General features: G+C 20.7%; 7 protein-coding genes and 2 pseudogenes across 7 annotated transcripts, besides 2 other annotated features; all 9 read right to left on the bottom strand.

Annotated features, from left to right (window-relative positions):
* Window positions 1–558: 558 nt before the first annotated feature.
* PF3D7_0223300 (erythrocyte membrane protein 1 (PfEMP1), exon 2) lies at window positions 559–2,263 on the bottom strand (the record flags this gene model as incomplete). The annotated part of the gene is made up of 2 exons (XM_001349699.1): window positions 559–1,782; window positions 2,192–2,263. The coding sequence occupies 2 exons, from the start codon at window positions 2,261–2,263 to the stop codon at window positions 559–561; spliced, it is 1,296 nt and encodes a 431-aa protein (XP_001349735.1).
* A 488-nt stretch (window positions 2,264–2,751) lies between these two features.
* PF3D7_0223200 (rifin) lies at window positions 2,752–3,935 on the bottom strand (the record flags this gene model as incomplete). Its single annotated transcript, XM_001349698.1, has 2 exons — window positions 2,752–3,720; window positions 3,867–3,935. 2 exons carry the CDS (start codon window positions 3,933–3,935, stop codon window positions 2,752–2,754), a joined length of 1,038 nt encoding a protein of 345 aa, XP_001349734.1.
* A 1,902-nt stretch (window positions 3,936–5,837) lies between these two features.
* On the bottom strand, window positions 5,838–7,062 carry PF3D7_0223100 (rifin; the record flags this gene model as incomplete). The annotated part of the gene is made up of 2 exons (XM_001349697.2): window positions 5,838–6,776; window positions 7,009–7,062. The coding sequence occupies 2 exons, from the start codon at window positions 7,060–7,062 to the stop codon at window positions 5,838–5,840; spliced, it is 993 nt and encodes a 330-aa protein (XP_001349733.2).
* Window positions 7,063–8,759: 1,697 nt separating this feature from the next.
* PF3D7_0222900 lies at window positions 8,760–10,119 on the bottom strand (annotated as a pseudogene).
* Window positions 8,760–10,119: a sequence feature (erythrocyte membrane protein 1 (PfEMP1), exon 2, pseudogene).
* A 1,048-nt stretch (window positions 10,120–11,167) lies between these two features.
* On the bottom strand, window positions 11,168–12,183 carry PF3D7_0222800 (stevor; the record flags this gene model as incomplete). The annotated part of the gene is made up of 2 exons (XM_001349694.2): window positions 11,168–12,013; window positions 12,115–12,183. 2 exons carry the CDS (start codon window positions 12,181–12,183, stop codon window positions 11,168–11,170), a joined length of 915 nt encoding a protein of 304 aa, XP_001349730.2.
* A 2,009-nt stretch (window positions 12,184–14,192) lies between these two features.
* PF3D7_0222700 (rifin) lies at window positions 14,193–15,387 on the bottom strand (the record flags this gene model as incomplete). The annotated part of the gene is made up of 2 exons (XM_001349693.1): window positions 14,193–15,170; window positions 15,319–15,387. 2 exons carry the CDS (start codon window positions 15,385–15,387, stop codon window positions 14,193–14,195), a joined length of 1,047 nt encoding a protein of 348 aa, XP_001349729.1.
* Window positions 15,388–17,406: 2,019 nt separating this feature from the next.
* Window positions 17,407–18,757, bottom strand: PF3D7_0222600 (rifin; the record flags this gene model as incomplete). The annotated part of the gene is made up of 2 exons (XM_001349692.1): window positions 17,407–18,459; window positions 18,704–18,757. The coding sequence occupies 2 exons, from the start codon at window positions 18,755–18,757 to the stop codon at window positions 17,407–17,409; spliced, it is 1,107 nt and encodes a 368-aa protein (XP_001349728.1).
* Window positions 18,758–20,867: 2,110 nt separating this feature from the next.
* Window positions 20,868–21,953, bottom strand: PF3D7_0222500 (rifin; the record flags this gene model as incomplete). Its single annotated transcript, XM_001349691.1, has 2 exons — window positions 20,868–21,749; window positions 21,885–21,953. 2 exons carry the CDS (start codon window positions 21,951–21,953, stop codon window positions 20,868–20,870), a joined length of 951 nt encoding a protein of 316 aa, XP_001349727.1.
* A 1,857-nt stretch (window positions 21,954–23,810) lies between these two features.
* On the bottom strand, window positions 23,811–24,988 carry PF3D7_0222400 (annotated as a pseudogene).
* Window positions 23,811–24,988: a sequence feature (rifin, pseudogene).
* Window positions 24,989–25,230: the final 242 nt, after the last annotated feature.

The following is a 25,230-nucleotide window of genomic DNA, read 5'->3' as shown; positions in this document are numbered from 1 at the left end:
ATATCCAAAAACAAATAATTAAAATAAATTCGAACAAAATATATATACAAATAATCAAATGTGTCAAATAAACACAAAATAAAACATATATATATATTATACAAATAAAACAAATTTATATATACAAATAATCACATGTGTCAAATAGAAACAAAATAAAACAAATTTATATATATTATACAAACAAAATAAAAATTATATATTAAAATTATGAACAATGACATTTAAAAAAAAAATCAAAAATAAAATGAAAAAAAAATAAAAATATTACTCAAAAAATTATGAATCGAATATATTTAGAAATATTATACAAAAACAAAAAAACAAATTATATATATATATATATATATATATATATATTTACAAATATTATATAAAAGCCAAAAAAACAAATTATATATATATATATACAAATATTATTATACAAATATATCAAAATAAAAATATATATATACTATGAATATATATATTTATATTATACAAATGAATATACAAATAAAATATAACAAAAAAAAAAAAAAAAAAAAATAAACAAGTAAAATAATATATTTTTTTTTTTTATATATTCCATACATCCGATATAGGAAATTGTTGTTCCAACGATCCATTAGATGTATTATTAAGGATTTTCATTTCAATATGTACTTTCTTAGGTACATCTACATCTACTTTATTATGATCCATAGGTATATCATACACAGATGGTTGATCATTATCATCATCATTATCATTTACATCATAATATATATCATCTTCCATATTATCCATAGTAGGTGTATCCACGTTTATATCCATATTACTAAATTGATTTATAGGTTTAGGATTATCCATATCTATTTCGATCGAAACATCCGTATTCAACACATGATTATCACTAGGTACATTACCTCCATCATTATCATTTTCCCATTTTTCTTTTAATTTAGCTAAACGTTCATGATGATTTTCCCACTTTTCACACATATCTCTATGTCTATCTAACCATTTATGGAACAAATTTATTTTATTTGTTATAGCGTCGTCACTATATGTATTTTTTGCAACACTATGTATACTCGTTTGTTTCACATGATTTGTTCCAAATAATTCATTTTCTTTTCTTTTTAGCACTTCATCATATATATCAATATGTTTGTTACCACTTAATGTGTCATTAATTAAATCGATACCAGAATATACATTATTTGATACATATTTTGGAATATCATTATTAGTGTTAGTACTCATATTAATATTATAACTAATTTCTTCTCCAGTATATAAATTTCTATCATGAATGGACATAATAAAAGGTTTTTCTCCCATATTATCATGTGACGTGGTAGTATTATTGGTATTTGTTGGACTATTTCCACTTCTATAATTATTATTTGGTTCTGTATTTGGTAAATATTGTGATATAAAATCATCTTTCAATTGATTCCATTCCTCATCTGTAAATATAGTGGTACCTACCATATCACCTAGTGTGTTACCATTACTTTTTGATGGCTCCAGAACAACTTCTATCAACGTTTTGTATTTTGGACTACCAGGAACATATATATCATTGATATCCATTTCTTCATATTCACTTTCGGAAGAGGTTATATCAGTAGTATCAGACATAAACATATATTTCTCTTCGTCTGTATCTCCTTCAACATATAAGTATGTTTTGCCTTTGTATTGGCCACTTCTATATGGTATGTACCTATTTTTGGATTTTAACGTAGGCATTTCATAATCTCCTTTCGGGATATTCAGTACACGCAACAAGTCAACAGAAAATTTGGATTTTTTCTATAATAAAAAATTGAACATATATGTATGTATGGGTATGTATATATATGCATGTAATTTTTTTTTTTTTTTTTTTAAAGATAATTTATTTTTTACTTTTTTTATTTTTTTTTTTTAAATTTTAATTTAGTTATCATTGTATAAAATTTTTTTTTTTTTTTTTTTTTTTTTGATAGAATTTCTGAATTTTTATTTTATCAAAATTTTTAATTATTTTTATTTTAATTTTTATTGTTCTAAAATTTCTTTTTCTTTTTTTTTTTTTTTTTTATTTTTTTTTTTAAATAACTATGTTCCTATATTCCTTTTTCTTATTTCCTTTTTTTTCTTATTCAATTTTAAATACATAAATATATATAAAACACATACATATTTCCAAACACATACACATATAAATACATCCTTTTACCTTAAGTAAAAAGTAACTCAACGCAGCAAACGCAATTCCTACACTTAAAGGAAAAGCCGAAATCGACATCATTTCCGGTAATATGGAGATATATGTGGGTTTTTTTTATGTGTTTTTCTTTTTTTTTTGGTATTTAATTTTTAGTGTTATAAATTATATTATATTATATTATATTATATTATATTATATATATATATATGTACATGTATATAACATGATTATATTGTGTTATATATTATGTTATATTTTTTAATTTTGTGGTCTTATTATATACAATCATATATATAGTGTTATATATATTAATTATAATCACATAAGTAGTTAATATTATTTAGAATAAACATATTATATATTATAAAAATAAATATATAATTTACATTCATTATACTAAAAAAATAAATAAATAGATATAAATAAAATAATTTAATGACCATATAACATTAAACAAAAAAATATATATATATATTGTTATAAAAATTGAATTATAATAATATTCTTGTATTAAAAAATCTAAAATTCACAAAACATTAAATTGAATTTAATATCAAGGAACCATATATTTATTGATTTAATAATTTTGTGTATTCGGCTTTTTTCTTCATTTTCTTTTTTCTACGATAACGTAAAACTAAATATATAATTATCATAACTAAAGCTATAATTATTATTGCAACAACAGAAGCAATAATAGCAGTCTGGCAACCAGCATATGTAGATTCTGCTGCAGCAGTGCTATTTTTTATAACTTCTTCAGTAGCGTTTTCTACAGCTCTTTGAGCAACAGTTTCGGCATCTGTGACGATAGATTTTACAGCTGTTTCTATAGACTTGTACACTGAACCACCCTTCCCTGGACTATCCTGTGGAGCAACAAAATTTGCCCTCACCCAATTGCAAATGGTTTTAGACTTGTCAGTGGCAGGGCCACCTATCAGACATGAATCTGTTTGATATTCACTATTTATAACACGAGCAATGGTTTTGAAATTAGTATAATCTGTTGTAGCAAAATAGCTTCCCAAATCCTTACCACCTAGAGTTGATATACCCATTCGTTTTAATCCTGCAATAACAGCCTTAATACCTGCCGGAATACGTGCAGCTTCACCGGCTAGAACACCGGTCTTTTGGGCGGATGCAATAGCGGCAATCATAGCAGCTTTTTTCAACTCACTTATAGCAATTCCACCAAATATTCCAACACTTGCTGCAACACCTCCTAACCCACACCCACATATAAGACAACATTTTTCTACTTTTTCTGCTAATGATTTGTCCATTCTATCTTTTTCAATAATTTCTTGTATATTTTTGTCACGTTCCTCTTTACGTTTTTGGCGTTTACCTTTCATACGTTCTTCGTATTCTTCAAAACGTTGTGATATTTGTCGATCGAAATTTTCCTTCACAGATTTCATATCTTCATCATTATCATAAATTGACTTATGTATGTCACATTCTCTTAACACTCGTGATGTAATAGTTGGTGTATGACGTGGTGTGATGTATGGTTTATTTTTACTATGCACCTATAAAAAATATATCATATATATGTATGTTATAATTAGTTGGAGTATATTATTTTACATATATTTGTTATAAATTTATATATGATATATTTAAATAAATTATTAAATACTATATATATTTATATTTATAAATATTTGATTCGTACATGATATGATGTTAACAATATATTTGATGGAAAGAAAAATAATAATATTTTAGGGAAGTGCAGTTTCATATTTAATGTGATCCTTATATTATTTTATGATTAAAATTATAACTAAAAAAAATTCATATATAATAATATATTTTATTCTGATATAAGTATTACATGTGATTAATCTAATATATTATTATAGGCTTGTGCTATAATACACAATTATTTTCCCATTATATAAAAATATATTTTTTTACTGCAACCATATTTTTTCCTTTTATTCAAATCAAAAAAATAAAAAAAATAAAAAATAATAAATAGGAAGAAAAAAATAAATAATATAGTAAAATATTTCCATATTTTTTATAAATTGTCATCTTAATTTCTACTAAAATCTAATTTTATATCATACGATAAATTATAATATTAATTTTATTTTAATATATGTATATAATAAATAAAACTATAAATAATAACAAATCGTTTTTTTTGTGTTGTAAATTATATACAAATGTGCAGAGAACAAATTGTTAAAGGTATACAATACGTATGTAAGAACATATTTCTATATATATATATTAAATACATATTACAACATAAAATTGGTAGTATTTCAATTATATAAAACAATTTACAATAAAAATTGTGTATCACAATAAAAGAAACAAGTTTTTTTCAAACTAATAGTAATTGTATTTTTTTTTTTTTTTTTTCTGTTCTAAAATTTGTTTTATGTTATACCTTTCTCTCTAATTTATCTACGTAGTTGCAAAGGTTAATATTATTATTTTTATAAAAATATTTGAACTTATTTGAAAAAATTATGAATTATTAAACTATTTAATTATATAATAATCACAAAAAAATATTTTTAATATTTATTATTATTAGAAAAGAAAATTAAAAAAAAAAAAAAAAAAAAAAGAAAAAGAAAAAAAAAGAAATGAAATGAGAAATTATATATACTATTACACAATACACTGTATTGTTTTATGTAGTGTTATATCTTATACATATATATTCTATTTAAAATAATAATTATTATTATATATATATTTCTTAAAATAATAATAGTATTTTACAATTTATCATACATTAATTGTATTATTACATGTTGTAACAAAATAATTAATTACTATATATTTTAATAATTATATTATTATTATATATTAAATGACTAACACCATGTTATACATATTACTAAAAAAAAAACGCAGTTATTTATTTTTAATTTATACATAATTTATAACTATAAAAAAAAAAAAAAATTTCTTAAGATTTCTAAAAATTAAATTGTTTCCTATAATAATAATGATAGTACGTATGAGTACAAAAAAAAGAAAAAAATTAATAACTAGAACAAAATAAAAAGGCAAGAACGAAAAAGGAACAACGAAAATAGAAAACATTAAAATATTGTTATAATATCAGGAACCTTATATGTGTATATTTTTCTTTATTTTAGAAAAAATCATTTTTTAGCATTATGTGTAATAAATAACCGATTAATCCATTTCATAAATTAATAGATACATTAATATTATTAAAATTGAATTTTGAAAATTTTCATGGATATTCACAAATAATTATATGTTATAATATAATATATATATTATATTTTTTTTCATTATATATTCTATTATATAACAATTGATATAAACAATTTAATAAATATATATTATATTATATTCTTAAAAATTAAATGTAATTATATATACTTATAAGATGTATTTAAAATAAATTAATAAATATATTATTTATTAAAGTAAAAAGGTCTTAAAAAAAGGATAATAATCAATAAATAATTAATACAATAACTAATAAATAAATAGGATGGTAACAAAATAAATTATATATAAAAACCTAATAAATATAAAAAAATATAAATGTTAATTAAAAATAATAATAAAAAATATTTTATATTAAACTAAATGTAGTACATACACAAAAGAAACCATCAAGAATAACATAAGTTAATCATATCTATTCCTTTAGTAGTTTTATATATTCGAGTTTTTTCTTCATTTTTTTTTTTCGTAGATAACGTAAAACTAAATAAATAATTATCATAATTAAAATTATTACTACAATTGCAATAATTGAAGCAATTATTGCAGTAGTTAAACTACTAGTTGCACTGGCTCCCTCTTCCAATACACCTTCTTCAGTAATTTTAGCCATATCTGCAGCATAATCTGCAATACCGGCAGCTCGCTTGGATAATGCACTTTCCCCATTATGTGATACAAAATTGCAAAATATTTCCTTACTTGTAGGACGAGCAGAGCAGTGTGTTTTATTAGCATCTTGAAGAAATGAAACATATGTCATTTCTTTAAAATAATTTGTATGATTAATCAAATTTTTTATTTCGGAAAAATTAATTAATCGAGATAAGCCAGCAAAACCTTTTAATTCTTGAATCCCTGCTTTAACACCTGCTTCAATACCCTTTTGTATAGCTATTTCAGTAATATAATTTGTCCATCCTACATAACCTAAACCGCTGATCAAACCCCAACCGGGTGTAATACCACCACCGAACACACTTCCACATCTCAAGCATGTTTTTTCCACTTTATCTGCTAAGGATTTTTCGCAAATACATGTGGGAATAGCATCATTTTGTATATCAGTTTGTAATGTGGCAAATTTGTCCATTAATTCTTTTTCCAATTTATCTTTTAATATAATTTTTTGGATTTCTTTATCGAATTGATCTTTACATTTTTGGCGTGTAGTTTTCATCCTTTCGTCGTACTCGTGAAATCTCTGTTGTGTTTGACGATTGAAATTATCCATAACTTCTTTCATTTGTGGATCGTCGTCATAGGTGGCAGGTGCATATAATTCACATTCGCATAATGTCCTAGTGGTTGCTTTTGGTGTACGTGTGATGTAATAGTTCCTTTGATTATATACCTATAAAGAAATGGTGACATATATAAATATGTAATGTTTAGTTGTAGTTTATTATTTTATATATTTGTAATAAATATGTATAATTTTTTGGTTTATAAATATGTATATTTTGACTATATATATATTATATATGGATATATAGATACAACAATTATATAAATGGTATCGTAATAAATATATATATATTTTATAACATTAATAAATATTTAATACATATGTAACATGGAATTACCAATATATTTAATGGAAGAGCAAACAATAATATATTAATATAATGGTCTTTCATTTTTTTTAATTGTGATACATATATTATTTAATGATAAAAATTATAACTAAAAAAATCACACAAAATATTTTATTTTATTTTATAAATAAATTAAATATGTTTAACCTAATATATTATTATAATTTATTTAATATAATTAACAATTATTTTCCCATTATGTAAATATATATATTTTTTTTTTTACAGTGGAACCATATTTGCTCATTTATTTAAAACAAAAAAAAAGAATAAAAAAAATTAATTTTAAAAAAAATTTAAGAAAACATTTTACATTTTTTATTAATTTTTTTTTTTTTTTTTTTTTTTTAATTTTTAATAAAATTTTATTTTATATTACACAATAAATTATAATGGTAATTTTTTTTTTTTCTCATAATTTTCATAACACTTTATGATATAGTAATAATACAACGTATTCTTGTGTTATAAATTATTTACAAATGTGTAAAACTATAGTTTTGGGAATTCTCTATGAATTATATATATAATACTATTTTAGAACATATATATGAAATACATATGATATAGTTATTCTAACATATATGTTTCTAATATTGTTATTATAAAACAATTTAACAACAAATATTGTATAACATAATAAATTATATACAATCTTTTTAAACTAATAGTAAATATACATATTTATAAATTAATTTGGTATCCTCTATTTTTTGTTATTTTGTTTTGTTCTAAAGCTTGTTGTATGTTATACCATTCCCTCTAATTTATCTACGTTCTTCTTAAGTTTAATAATATTATTCTTATAAAAATATTTAAAAACATTTAAAATATTTATTTATTCTTAATGTAATAAATCATATTATTAAGATAAATATATATTTATATTTATTATTAAGTAACAAAAAACAAAAACAAAAATTATGGATGTGAAAACTTATACATATAATAAAATGCTATGTTTTTTTAGTTTTATGTACTTTTGTATATTATCCTAATATATTATATTGATAATTTAACGATTGTAATATTTTGACAATATACTATTTTTACATATATATTATATAAAATATTAAAATGGTAGATATACTATTTCAGCATTTATTGATATATTAATTGTATTATTAAATGTTCTAGGGATGTATTTAAAAACATAAATTTTAATAATTATAATAATTGTTAGGATAATAATATATATGTAAGATGTAACAAGATATTATATATAGTAATTAATATAAGGAATAATATAATTTAATATTATTTATAATTAGTAATTATAAATGGAAAACTTAATTTTTATATAAAATGTTTTCAATACTATATAATGATAATTAGGTGTATGAATATCAAAAAAAATAAAAATAAATTTATAATAATTATATAAGTAAATAATTTGTAATTCATATTAAATGTTTTGTAATTTTTTCTACTATATATATATATATGTGAATGAATTTAAATATATTCCAATATGTTATAAGATAATTTATCCCACATTTATAATAAAATAAAAACACATGGTTTTTACAAATTTATATATTTTCCCTATATTTTTATATATTCCATATATTATATATATTTTGTTGTTTTTCATCATTCAAATTGGTTTTAATTCTTATAAGTTATTGATTTGTATATATATATATATATATATATATATATATATATAAATCATCACCTAAATTATTTTCATTTCCTTATATGCTTCAGGATAATTATTTCCTATATCGTCAAAAATTCTACGAATTTTGCACCTCATCATCTTCATATGTTATATTGCTGTTTTCCAAATTATTATTTTGTTCATCAAAAGGTATATCCATAGATATATTTGTGCGCAGTCCATTATTTTGGTGCTTAATAATACCACTAGGTATGATATTTGGCAATCCGAGTTGGTGTGGGGTTATATCATTATTTTCATAACTATATAAATTGTTTGTACTAATGATATTATATGTTTCATCCTTAATTTTAAGAATATCATCATGACTTGATGATGGTATATCCAACAGATCTTCATTATGTTCTATAGTCCATTCTTCATTCAATTTGTTCAAAATATCCTCCTTGTTATTCCATTGTTCACACATATCTCTATGTCTATCTAACCATTTATGTAACAAATCTAACTAACTATCTATAGGATCACTATATGTTTGTGTAGCGACACGATTAAACGTTATATTTTTTGTATGTTTGGTTCCAAATAATTCTTTTTCTTTTCTTTTGGGCATTTCATCATATATATCAATATTACGGTTACGACTTAGAGAATCATTAATTCAATAAATTCCAGAATATAAACTATTATCCTTAGGAGCATGGGTAATGTTAAAAGATATATAAGTGTTTATTCGAATATTCCAATCAATATTATAAGGAACTTATTGATGACCACTACCAAGAAATCTATCTTATATTGATGTAATAAAAGGTTTTTCATCCATAATAACATGTAAAATATTAGTTTGGGTATACATATACATATTATCAGTTTGTAACTCATGTATAATGGTACAGCAGATCCTATATGAGTTAAATATTGTTCAATAAAATCCTGTTTCTATTGATTCCATTCATTATCTGTAAGTTTATTGGTAGATATGTCACCACTTGATAAATTAAATGTATCCCTATTTAATGGTTCTAGTACTACTTCGATAAACATTTTATATTTTGGACTACCCGATACATATATATCATTTAAATCTATCTCTTCATACTCACTTTCTGATGAAGAAGTAATATCAGAGGAAGATAAGTCAGAACATAACTGTAATCGTCCGTTTCTTCTCCTTCCATGTAAATATATGTTTTGCATTTATATCGGCCACTTTCATACGGGACATACCTATTTGGTGATTTCGTTGTAAATATCTCATAAGCGTTTTGAGTTATATCAATGACACGAAAAAGATTTGTACGTCCAGACGTAATATTGGGTTTTTTCCTATATATAAATATTAATATATATGTATTGGTATATATGTAAGTATGTATACAAGTAGGTTTGTGCATATATGGATATATAGGTATATATAAATGCAATATATATGTATATACATGTATATTTTTTTTTTTTTTTTTGCGTTTCATATTTTTAAACAAAACTGTATTTATTTTTTAAAATTTATTTATAAAACATTTTTCATATTTATTTTTTACATACTCAAATGTTTTAATTTTTTATATAACAAAAAAGATTACTATATATATATGTGTGTGATATAAATTATAAAATTTTCAGGGGATTTTTTATTATTCTTAACTCTCATAAAATCATATTTCAAAAAAATATTTATGTATTGTAAAAAATATATTTTATAACAAAAAAAAAACATTTAAATAACTAAAATAACAAATATAAATATTAGATATTTAAATTATTAAATATTTTAATATTACGCAAATATTTTATTAGAAATTATTTATTTGATAAATATAAAAATGCTTTAATATATTCTTTTTATTTGATTTCCAAATATTTACTATATTTTTCGATACAACATATATTTTTATATAAGGTTTGAAATATTCGTTGTGCGAATTATGAAATGAACCTGTACATTTTTCTTAAATAAAGTATAAGAAAAAACAGATAGTAAACATAATATTATAAGATTTAATATATTAAATAATACTATAGTTTTATTAGTTAAAAAACGTTGAAGATTTAGTTTATGTACAATAGAAATATGTATATACTATTTTTCAATTATATATACATAAATGATCATTAATAATTATTTAATTAGGAGATTAATTTTTGTATGTTCATTATATAATATTAATTTAATATAAAAATATAATAGGAAAGCATAAAATAAATTTTATATAAATACATCAATAAATAAAAATTATAAAATGAATTATATATTATAATAGTTATTATTTTAACAGAGAAAAATATACATTTGGTTAGAAATGTAATAAAAATAAAATATGTAAATTGATCAACAGATATATTATAACACAATATAATATAAGACTTTTAATACTTTTGTTTATTTATTTATAAATAAATATATATATTTTCTTTAAAAACAAATAATTCTAAAAATATTACTTCTGTAAAAAATAATTATTATAAAATATAATGTATATGCGATTCACAAATTACATAATTCATATTTTTAAAAATTTATTACTTACATAAATGTTTCTTGCATTCATGTTTGTATGAATTTTTCCTTCTTCTATATAACCATATGTATAATATTATAAGCACAACAGCTAATATAAGTAGCACCAAAGCTGCAATACCACAAGGTTCAAATACACCCATAGCAGCACTTGAAATAGTTCCGGCTAAATCAGAAAAACATTCTACACCTCCTGCTGCAGTAACTGATGGCATAGATAAAGTCACAGATTCATGAGTAAACATATGTAATACAGAAATAGAGGATGCGCAAATCTTAGATGCTTCGTTAAAGCTAGAAGTGACAGCAGCAACGGCAGCATTTTTTGCAGTTATCAAACCTATCAATGTTAAGAATACACTACTGACGGAGCATACACATATACCACGGGTACATCTCCCTTTTAAGTGTTTTAAATATTTATCTTTTCCTTTTGTTTTTGTTAATTTCGCACCATTAATATCAGTACATTCACATGTTGAAGATTTTTCATCAACATTTTGACTCATGCCTGACTTTAACATATCACTTTCGTCATCAAAAACTTCTTTATATGTTTCCAATAAATCTTTTTCTGTCGTTGACATGGGTTCTGCACCATTTCCACCTGTATATATTGTTCCATTTTTTTCTACTACTTCTTTCAATTGTTCATATGGATCATGAGATTTTTGGTATTTTTTAATTGCTTCTTCGTTCATTTTATCAATTATTTCTTTGAGTTCTGGATCATTATGATAATGTGGATTATGATTTTTCGTTTGTGCTAATAATCTTGAATTTATCGTTGTTCTTTTGGTCTTGTTTTGAATGAGACATACATTATAATGGTTATTTAGATAATTCTCCTAAAAAAGAAAAAGACGATTAATGAATATTTACTGAAAATGCAATAATTGTTTAATTATATATTTAAATTATTGTAATAATTATTTATATTTTTACATACATAATGTGGTAATACTAATGTATTTATTAAAAAGGCAAACAATAACATTTTAACGTAATACATGTTCATTTTTAATTCAAAAAAAATAATATGTTATATTTCAAATTGTACTAATCTAATTAATAAAAAATGATCTATTTTGTTTTCTAATATATATTTTATATAATATATTGATAAACGGAAATTTTGTTGTAATTTTATGATATAATAACATTATAACTTCATCATACGTATAATTTGAATTATGACTATATTCTTTTATTGTTTAAAAAAAAAATTTAAATATGATATAAATAAATAATTTTATTTTATTTTATATTATATTATTTTTGTTTTATTTATTTTTTTTTTTAATTTTTCTTAAAATAATTCTCTCATATATATATATTATAAATTTTTAATAAATAAGAATATATTTTCCTTCAAATACACATATAAATGTGTATAACAATAGTTGTTATGGGGGTAAACCATATATATATCATAATAGCTCTCATGTTTTTTATAGAAAAAAATATCCTAAAATATATTCTAATATAATTATTATTTTTGAAATAATAACAAATTTTCTTGTAATTAATAAAATATAATATTAATCTTAAAACTAACAAAATAAAATAATTTTATATGTATTTTATTATATATATTTGTTCTTTTTAGTTTATTTTATTTTGGTTTCTAAGCCTTATTATATGATAAAAAATTCTCTCTATTGTATCTATTAATTTATAAATAATAATATATAAATATATATGCATAATTAATAGGATATTTAAAGCAATTATATATTAGCTTATTACAAAATATTTTTTAATAAATTAAAAATATATTATTATTACAAGAATACAATTTAAAAGCTTTTCAAAGGATACAACATAGTGACATACTGTATTTTATATTGCTTTGTATAAATACATATAATATAATTTTAATATGTTTATAATTTGTACGTTGTAAATATTACATATAACAATTGTATTTATATAATACGAAATATAATATATTATTTGTATAATATATAAAAAACTAATAGTACGATTATATTAGAATAAAAGTTTCTTAAAGTACTATTTTTTTAAAATGAACTTATAGTAATTGTTACTATTCTATAATAATAATGATAAATTCTTTATAATCGTACATAAATAGAAAAATAAATTATGTATATATTTATTTTTAATATTTTACAAGTTATTGATATTTATATATTGTTTTAAATTTCCTATTATATAAATTATATGTATTAATATAGTTAAATAAGAAAAAGAGATATGATATAAATATTATTATTCTAATAAAATTATAATTAATATATATTATGTTTTTACTATTTTATAATAACATTTACGGTAAGATTATGTTAATTTATCATGGTTATATTATAATTTGTTGATATATAGATATATCTTGTTCAAAACATTTTTGTGGTTACTATATAAAATGAATTATGTATATTATATTTTTGTTAATTTGTTTCCTGTAATAATATAAGACATATATTTTTATCAAAAGGGGGGAAAAAAATATAAGATAAAAAATAATTAATATAACATCTTATATTACGCATGACATTGAAATTTAATATAACAATAAATATGTATTATATATGTTATAAAAATAAAATCATAAAGATGAATGTTATTAAATATATTTATATTTATTTATATTAGTATATATTATATTAATATAATTATATTAAAAATAATATATCAATATAAGACTAATAATATAATATATTTATTCTATATTATATTCTATAATATATTATTTTATATGAGGAATTTAAAATATATAGATTACGAGGTCTTCTTAAATAGTATGTAATAAATAAATATATATATATTTATATAGGTTGTTGATTTAAAAAAATATATATATAAACAACACACGATTAACTAAAAAAAAAATAAATAAATATAAATTAAATTTTTTTTATTAACCGCATAAGAATAAACAAAAAAAAAATTATAGGGAAAAAAAATATATAATTTTATAAACGTTTAATAATAATATCCTTGTATTATAAACATAAAATTAACAAAACATTAAATTGAATTTAATATCAAGGAACCATATATTTATTGATTTAATAATTTTGTGTATTCGGCTTTTTTCTTCATTTTCTTTTTTCTACGATAACGTAAAACTAAATAAATAATTATCATAATTAAAACTATAATTAATAATGCAACAACAGAAGCAATAATAGCATTCTGGCAAATAGCATATTTAGAGTCTACTGCAAGAGTGCTAGCTTTTATAGCATCCTTAGTAGCTTGTTGTTCAGCTGCTGCAGCAACATTTTCGGCATCTGAGACGATAGATGTTACAGCTACTTTTATAGTTTCCTGCGTTGAAAACTGTTTCCCTTGAATTACCCGTGCAGCTCCCTCCTTTGCCCTCACCCAAGTGCAAATAGGTTTGGAATCGACTGGGACAGTTATTAGACATGACGATGGCTCATATTGAGTATTTATAGCGTGAGCAATGTTTTTGACATTAGTATAATTTGTTGCAGTAATATATGTTCCCAATTCCTTACCATCTAGAGTTGATACACCCATTTGTTTTAATCCTGCAATAACAAATTCCTTACCTGCCGCAGCACCCACAGCTTTAATGGTCGCAGCCATGGCTGCATCCTTGACCGCTTCCTGAGCTGCTGCAACTGCCGCAGCAGTAGCCGTTTTTGCCAACTCTTTTACAGCAACTGTACCAAATATTCCAACACTTGCTGCAACACCTCCTAGACCACACCCACACCTAAGACAACCTATTTCCACTTTTTCTGCTAATGATTTTTCCATTTTATCTTTTAAAATAATTTCTTGTATATCTTTGTCACATTGTTCTTTACATTTTCGGCGTTTATCTTTCATACGTCCTTCGTATTCTTCAAAACGTTGTGAAGTTTGTCGATCGAAATTTTCCTTCACAGATTTCATATCATCATCATTATCATAATTGAGCATATATGGGTCAGATTCGCTTAACACTCGTGATGTACTAGTTTGTCTATGACGTGATGTGATGTATGGTTTATTTTTATTATGTGCCTATAAAATATATATATATGTATGTTATAATTAGTTGGAGTATATTATTTTATATATATTTGTTATAATTATGTATATGGTTTATTTACCATAAATTATAAAATACTATATATATATATATATATATTTATAAATATTTCATTCATACATGATATGATGTTAACAATATATTTAATGGAAAGAAAAATAATAATATTTTAGTGTAGTGCAGTTTCATATTTATTGTAATACTACTATTATTTTATGATTAAAATTATAACTAAAAAGATTCATATATAATAATATATTTTATTGTTCTATATAAGAATTACATATTTTTAATCTGAAATATTATTATAGGCTTGTGCTATAATACACAATTATTTTCCCATTATATAAAAATATATTTTTTTTACTGCAACCATATTTTTCCCTTTTATTCACAACAAAAAAAAAAAATAAAAAAATAAATAAATAGGAAGAAAAAAATAAATAAATAGGAAGAAAAAAATAAATAATATAGTAAAATATTTCCATATTTTTTATAAATTCCCATCTTAATTTCTAACAAAACCTAATTTTATATCATACGATAAATTATAATATTAATTTTATTTTAATATATATGTATATAATAAATAATACTATAGTTACAAATAAATAGTTTTTTGTGTTGCAAATTATATACAAATGTGTAGAGAATTAATTTTTAAAGGTATACAATAAGTATATAAGAACTTATTATAACATATATGAATATATATTACAACATAAAATTGGTATTATTACAATTTTATAAAACAATTTAAAATAAATATTTTGTATCATAATATAAGAAATAAGTATTTTTCAAACTAATAGTAATTGTATTTCTTTTAGGTTTTGTTATTATTTTTTTTTGTTTTTCTAAAAATTGTTGCATGTTATAGCTTTCTCTCTAATTTATCTATGTAGTTGCAAAGATTAATATTATTATTTTTATAAAAATATTTGAACTTATTTGAAAAAATTATTAATTATTAAACTATTTAATTATATAATTATCACAAAAAAATATTTTTAATATTTATTATTATTAGAAAAGAAAATTCAAAAAAAAAAAAAAAGAAAGAAAAAGAAAAAAAAATTAGAAATTATAAATACTATTACACAATATATTGTATTGTTTTATGTAATGTTTTATCTTATACAAATATATTATATTTATAATAATAATAATTATATATATATATATATATATATATTTCTAAAAATAGTAATAGTGTATTACAATTTATCATATATTAATTATATTATTACATATTGTAACAGAATAATTAATTAGTATATATTTTAATAAATATATTATTATACAATAAACAAATAATACGACATTATATGTACTATGAAAATACAAGAAATCCTTTTTTCTTTATTTTATACGTAATTAGAAATGTTAAAAAAAAAAAATACTTCATATTTCTTAAAATGAAGTTATTTCCTATATTCATAATGATAGTACTTATGAGTACCAAAAAAAAAAAATTAAACCAAAAAAAAAAAGAAAAAAAAAAATTAAATTAAACCAAAAAAAAAAAAAAAATTTATAACTAGAACAAAATGAAAAAGAAAGAACAAAAAAGGAACAACGAAAAAGCAGAACATTAAAATATTGTTATAATAGCATGACCTTTGTAATACCGTATATTTTTCTTTATTTTAGAAAAAAACATTTTTTAAAAATATGTGTAATAAATAGCCGATCGTTCCATTTCATAAATTTATATCTATACGGATACTATTAAAATTGAATTTTCAAATGGATGATGGATACTCACGAATAATTATATATTATAATATAATATATTTTGTATTTGTTTTATGAGTTATTGCTTTATAAAACAACTGATATAAAGAATTTAATAAATATATGTCATATTATGTTTCTAAAATTTTTGAAATAATTATATATAATATAATACATAAATATATATATATATATAGCATTTAAAATAAATTAACAAATATATAATTTATTATTAAAAAATAAAAGTCTTTGAGGAAAAAAAATAAAATTAATATAATCAATAAAATAATTAATACAATAAATAATAAAAATAAATTGACACATAACAAAATAAATTATATGTGTAAAAACCTAATACATATAAAAATATATAGTTATTAATAATGGGGAAAAAAACTTGATAAATTCAAAGAAAAACTGTACGTGTACCAAACATCCTGCCAACATCGAAAAATACCAAACACGTAATATTTATTCCTCTAATAATTTTATATATTGGAGTTTTTTCTTCATTTTTTTTTTCCGTCGATAACGTAAAATCAAATATATTATTACCATAATTAAAACTATAATCAATATTACAATAATAGAAGCATATATAGAAGTTGTGCAACTGTTAAATCCAGCTTCTATCAAATCGGCCTGTTTAGTTATGATTTTAGAATAAGTTTCAGAATTCACTTTATTAGCCATGAAATCAGCAGTACCTTTAGCTTTTCCAACAAGTTGGTTCATCATTTTTGGTATAGCTTGAGATGCTGGAGGACCAATTGGTGTGCCTTTTGCATCACTTAGACCTAATGCAATATCAAATGGTAGGCACATAGAATTTTCACCAGATGTCGTTATCGCACAGATCTTATCATGTTCTGCAACAATAGCACTAGCAAAATCTTTGAGTTTACTATAATGGTTTATTTTAAGAATGGATTCAAATATTTCAGGACAAAATTCATTTATACCCCATTTTCCTAATTGTACAATAACTACATTCATACCTGCAGCATCACCCGCTTTAATACCTGCTGCCATACCTGCTTTGTTAGCTGCGGCAATTGCGGCCTTAAGTGCCACAGGTTTCCAGGTATTTAAAGCATATAAAAGACTCCCACCTACCGATCCCAATTCAGGCATGGCCGCACCTAATATACATCCACATCTCAAGCATCCTTTTTCCACTTTATCCGCCATCGACTTTTCGCAAACACATGTTGGAATATCGTCAGTGGTTATCCTTGTTTCTAATGTGCTTAACTGTTGTGCCATATGTTTTTCTAATTTATCTTTTAATATAATTTTTTGGATTTCTTTATCGCATTGATCTTTGCATTGCTTTCGTTTACTTTGCAAACTTTCATCATATTCGTGAAATCTTTGTGACGTACGAACCTCAAATTGTTGCATTACTTCTTTCATTTCTTGGTCATTATCATAATTGGCAGGTTCATATAATTCGAATTCGCATAATGATCTGGTAATTGATGTATGAAGGGTAGTGTTGTTATGGTCCCTTTCATTATGTTCCTATAAAAATGTTGACATATATATGTATGTTATAATTAGTTGTTTATTATTTTATATATTCGTAATAAATATGTATATTTTTATGTTTATATATATATGTATATATTTCGCTATATATATATATATATAAATTATATGGATATATAGATATAATAATTATATATATGATATCATAATAAATAAATATATATATATATTATAATAATATTTATAAATATTTTATTCATTTATCACATAACATTACCAATATATTTAATGGAAGAGCAAACAATAATATATTCATATAATGAACTTTCATTTTTATTCTGATACTTCTATTATTTTATGATTTAAATTATAACTAAAAAAAGAACATAAAATACTTTAATTTAGTATATTTGTTTTTTTGTTCATAAAATATCCTTAATGTAAAATACTATTATAATAATTTTATAATATACCACAATTAACTTCCATTATAAAAATTTATTGCATCATTGGAAATTCAATAATTTTTGCGTTACCAAAAAAAAAAAAAAAAAAATTAAAAAATTAAAATTAAAAATATATCAAAATATATTACATTTTTTATAATTTTGAATTTTAATTTCTAATAAAATCTAATTTTATATCATAAAATAAATAACAATTAAATTTTATTCTAACAAATTTATATAACAAGTAAAACGGTAGTTACAACTTGTTTTTTTTTGTGTGTTGTATATAACATACAAATGTGTAGAACAATAGTTGTTATTGGTGTAAATCGTATATATATAATAATAGCTCTCATGATTTTTATCAAATAAATATCCTAAAATATATTTTTAATATAATTACTACTGTGGAATTAACAACAAAATCTTCTTGTAATTAATAAAATATAATATTAATCTGAAAACTAATATAATAAAATATTTTTTTATTTATATTTTAATATTTATATTTTTCTCTTTACTTTATTTCATTTTTGTCGCTAAGTGTTATCCTATATTATAATATGCTCTCTATTGTATCTATTATTTTATTTTACTTAATTATGCTAAAATAATATATAAATATATAGATAATAGCATATTTAAATGAATAATATATTAAAAAATAATAAATTATAAATTTTGAATAAATTAAAAATATACTACTATTACAAGAACAATATTAAAGGATTTTACAAACATGCCACATACTAATCTACTGTATTTTATATTTATTTGTATAAGTATAACTATAAATAATATAATTTTAATATATTTATAATTTGTAGGTTGTGAAGCATCAAATATATATATTATATTTATATATTACGAAATATCATATATTATTTGTACACTACATAAGAAATTAATAGTATAATTCCATTATAATAATAGTTTTCTTAATAATATACTTTTTAAAAATAATCTTATAATAATTACTACAATTTTATAATAAAAAGAATAATAATAATAATAAACGTTTTATAAAAAAATATAAATAAAAAAAAAAATAAATTATATATATATTTATTTTTAACATTTTTCAAGTTACTAATATTTATATATTTTCTTAAATTTCTTATTATATAAATTATATGTATTAAAATAGGATAATATAAGGGATATCATATAAATATGATTATTTTAATACAATTTTAATTATAATATATAATATTTTGTTACTATTTTATAATAATATTTATTGTACGATTAGGTTAATTCATTTTTATTATATTGTCATGTGTTGATAATTCGATATATCGATATGTCGTGTCGAAAATAATTTTGTAGTTGGTATATTATATAAATTATATATATATATATATATATTGTTTTATTTGTTCTGTAATAAAACACATATTTTATTTTATTAAAAGGGAAATTATAAAAAGAAAGAAGATAAAAAATAATTAACACAATATCTTGTATTTCGCAAAACATTGTAATGTAAAATAATAATAAATATGTATTATATATACTATAAAAATAAAATGATAAAGATGAATGCTATTAATTACAATTATATTTATTTATATTAGTTTATATTATATAAATATAATTATATTTAAAATAATATATCCATATAGGATTAATAATATAATATATTTATTCTATAATATATACCATTACATATTATTGTATATAAAGTATTGAAAATATGTTACAAGGTGTTCTTAAATGGTGTATTATAAATAAATATATATATATGTATGTATACTAACAATATATATTTATATAAAATCTTTATTAAAAAAGAATATATAATTTACACTCGTTAAACTGAAAAAAAGAATTAATATAAATAAAATAATTTAATAACCACATAAGAATAAACAAAAAAAATAAGGAAAAAAAATATAATGTTATAAAAATTTAATAATAAGAATATTCTTGTATTATAAATCTAAAATTCATATAACATTAAATTGAATTTAATATCAAGAAACCATATATTTATTGATTTAATAATTTTGTGTATTGTAGTTTTTTATTCATTTTTTTTTTTCTACGATAACGTAAAATTAAATAAATAATTACCATAACCAATAATATAATCAATATGGCAATGACGGAGTAACCAATTGCACTGTACAAATGTGCACTTTCTTCATTTACCAAGGCTATTTGGGCTTTTTCAGCATTTTTAGCAGCTTCACCGGCTGCACTTGCAGCTTTTGCAGCCTCTTGAGAAATTACTTCTGTAAATCTAGAACTTGAAACTTCAGAATTTATTCTATATGAGGCTTTGCAAAATAAAGACGTAAAAGCAGGATTAGAATCAGTACACATACTGTTTGCAGAGTTAACAATGTTTACAAGTTTCATTGGTTTATAATAAGTTGTTGCAGTAATCATTGCAGACCAATTTAAATAAGAAAAATCACTTAACCCTACTATTTTTCCTAATTCTTCAATGGCTTTAGCCATGCCTACCTCAATACCCTTTTGAGCTGCAGCAACCAAAGCAGCTTTTTTCACTTCATTTACAGCAATTGGACCAATTATTCCAACACTTGCTGCAACACCTCCTAAACCACACCCACACCTAAGACAACCTTTTTCCACTTTTTTTGCTAATGATTTTTCCATTTTATCTTTTACAATAATTTCTTGTATATCTTTGTCACATTGTTCTTTACATTTTCGGCGTTTATCTTTCATACGTTCGTCGTATTCTTCAAATCGTTCTGACGTTTGTCGATCGAAATTTTCCTTCACAGATTTCATATCCCCATCATTATCATAAATTGACATTTTAATGTCACATTCGGTTAACACTCGTGATGAAGTATTTGGTGTATATGGTGTAATGTATTGTTTATTCTCACTATGCGCCTATAAAGAATGTAATATATATATATATATATATATATATATATATATTTGTTTATAATTAGGTATATTTTATATATACACAAATAATAAAAGATAACATATATATATTATTATTGTAATTTTTTTCATTCATACATATGATGATGTTATCAATATATTTAATGAAAGTGAAAAAAATAATATTTCAGAGTAATGCATTTTCATATATATTGTAATACTTATATGTTTTTATTATTAATTGAATAATTAACTAATTAATATATAAAAATATAATGTGCTTTATTAAAAGAATTACATATGTTCAATATAAAATATTATTCGAGTTCTATAATATAATACAGAACTATTTTTCCATTATAAAAATATATTTTTTTAGTGCAACCATATTTTACTCTTTTATTCAAAACAAATAAAAAAAATTATTAACTAATATTTTAAAAAAAATAATATAATGAAACATTTCCATATTTTTTATAAATTATAATTTTAATTTCTAATAAAATATAATTTTATATCATACGATAATTGGAATAATATATTTTTTTTTTGTTCTTAAACATTTATATAACAACCATATTTACAAACAACTTGTATTTTTTTGTGTTGTAAATTATATACCAATGTGTAGAGAAATAATTCTTAAAGGTGTACAATATGTATATAAGAACCTATTAGGATATATATATTAAATACATATTCCAATATATACATTGTATCATTTCAATTATATATAACAATTTACAACAAATATTGTGTATCATAATATATGATATGAAAAAAGCATTAAATTAATAGTAATTAATAATATAATTTTGTTATTTTCTTTTTTTTTTTTTTTTGTTCTAAAATTTAATGCATGTTATAAGTTTCCCTCTAATTCATCTAGGTTATCACTAACATTAATATTATTATTATGATTTTATATAAAAATATTTGGAAGTTTTTTAAAATATTTATTTATTATTAAAATAGTAAATAGCATAATTATGCAAAAAAAAAATATTCATATTTATTATTATTACAAAACAAGAATAAAAATAAAAAGAAAAATTATATATACTCTTAGATACAATATTCTATTTTTTTCGATAGTGCTTATATTATACAAATGTACTCTATTAACAATTTAGAGATTGTAACATTTTTACAATATATACTAATATATATATATTTTTTTAAATAGCAGTTGTAGTATATTTATAATTTATCGTACATTGTGTTAATATATTTTCCAAGAAAATAATTGATTACTATATATTTTAATAATTATATTATTATATATATTAAAAAAAAGTATCACGATGATATATATATTACGAAAAAAAAGGAATAATACATATTTATTTAATATCTAATTAGTAATCATAAAAAAAAAATTCATAATATTTATAAAAATGAATGCAATTCCTATAATGATAGTATTCATTAGAACAGAAAGAGGGAAAAAAGAAAAAGGAAAAGAAGTAGCGAAAAAGGAACAACGAAAATAGAGTACATTCAAATATTGTTGTAATAATTTAACCTTTATGTTACGAATATATTTTTCTCTATCTTAGAAAAAAACATTTTTTAACGATATCTGCAATAAATAACCAATGGATCCATTTCATAAATAAATGGATAATATTAAAATTGAATTTCGAAATTGTTGATGGATACTCAAGAATAATTATGTATTATAATATAATATATTTTATATTTGTATTATTTTATATATACATTTATAAAACAAACAATATAACGAATTTAAAAAATATATGTTATATTATATTCTTAAAAAAATAGATGTAATCATATATTTTTATAAGAAGTATTTAAAATAAATTAACAAATAAATTATTTATTAAACAATAAAAGTCCTCAGAAAAAATTATAATAATAAATTAATAACTATCACTGGAACCAATAAATATATAGGATAGTAACAAAATAAGTTATAATTGAAACATAATAAATATAAGATAATATAATTATTAAAAATAATAATAAAAAACATTTTATATTAAATTAAATGTAATGTATACACAAAACTATCTATCAAGAATACCAAACACATTATATCTATTCTAATAATTTTATATATTGGAGTTTTCTCTTCATTTTTTTTTTTCTTCGATATCGTAAAATTAAATAAATAATTAAAAGTATAATAACTATAATTACTACTACAATAAAGCTAATTACCATGGGATTAGAAAAAATAGCTGATGTACTTGTTACCTCGCCAGTTTTTTCCGCTGTAAGCGCCTTAGTAGTTTCAGTAGTCATTTTCGCAGCAGCTTGACCAGCCTTTATTGCAGTGTTTTTCGCGTTTAATGATATAGCTGTAATATTATCAACCTTCCCTCCGAACATTGAACCATAATCGCAAAATAGTGTATCTTGGTAAGTAGTAGAAGACAAACACACTGTGTTATATTCTTGCACAAATTTTTCAACAAAAAACGTTGAATTATTAAACGTTTTTCCAGTAATAACTTCTGCTAATGTTTTACCATCTAAAAACTCTATATTGAATGCATCTTTTATTCCTTTAATGGCTACCCTAATACCTTCAGCAATACCGGCTTTAGCACCTTCAGCTATAGCCGCTTTTTCAGCAGCTCCAATAGCAACTTTTACCAACTCATATGCACCATAACCACATAATAAACCCAATTCTGGAACTGCACCACCCAACACACCTCCACATTTCAAACATGTTTTTTCTACTTTGTCCGCTACTGATTTATTGCAAACACAAGTTGGTATATCATCGGTAGATATATCAGTTTCCAATGTTGCTAACTGTTGTTTTAATTCTTTTTCAATTTTATCTTTTAAAATAATATTTTTTATATCTCTATCACATTGTTCTTTACATTTTTGTCTGTTTTTGTTCATACGTTCATTGTATTCTTCAAAACGTTGTGATGTTTGTCGATCAAAATCGTGCATTATTTCTTTCATTTCTGGGTCATCATCATAGATGGATGTATATAGTTCACATTAGCATAATGATCTATATGATTTTATTGGTTCTGTGTTTTTCATATTGGCTGTATTGTAATGGTTCATTTGGTTATTTACCTATAAAAAATGGTGATATATATATGTGATATTTAAATGTAGATTATTTTATATATATAAATATTATATTGTTATAATAATGGTTATTATATCCATACCTGCGATGGTGATAATAACAATATAATTAATGTAAAAGAAAATAATAATATGTTATAGCAATGAACTTTCATTTTTATTGTTATTCGTATATTATTTTATGATTATACATATAATTAATTTAAAATATAATACCTTATTTTATTTTGTAAATAAATTAATTATGCTTAAACTAAAATTTTTATATAGCCTTATAATATAATACACGATTATTTTCCCTTTATGTAAATATATATTTTTTTACTGGATCCATATTTGCTTTTTTATTTAAAACACAAAAAAAAAAAAATAAATAATTAATTAATTAAATTTAAAA

The sequence above is a fragment of the Plasmodium falciparum genome (genome assembly GCF_000002765.6).
Source record: "Plasmodium falciparum 3D7 genome assembly, chromosome: 2".
Lineage (NCBI taxonomy): Eukaryota > Apicomplexa > Aconoidasida > Haemosporida > Plasmodiidae > Plasmodium > Plasmodium falciparum.
This window is presented reverse-complemented; position numbering and strand designations above follow the sequence as displayed.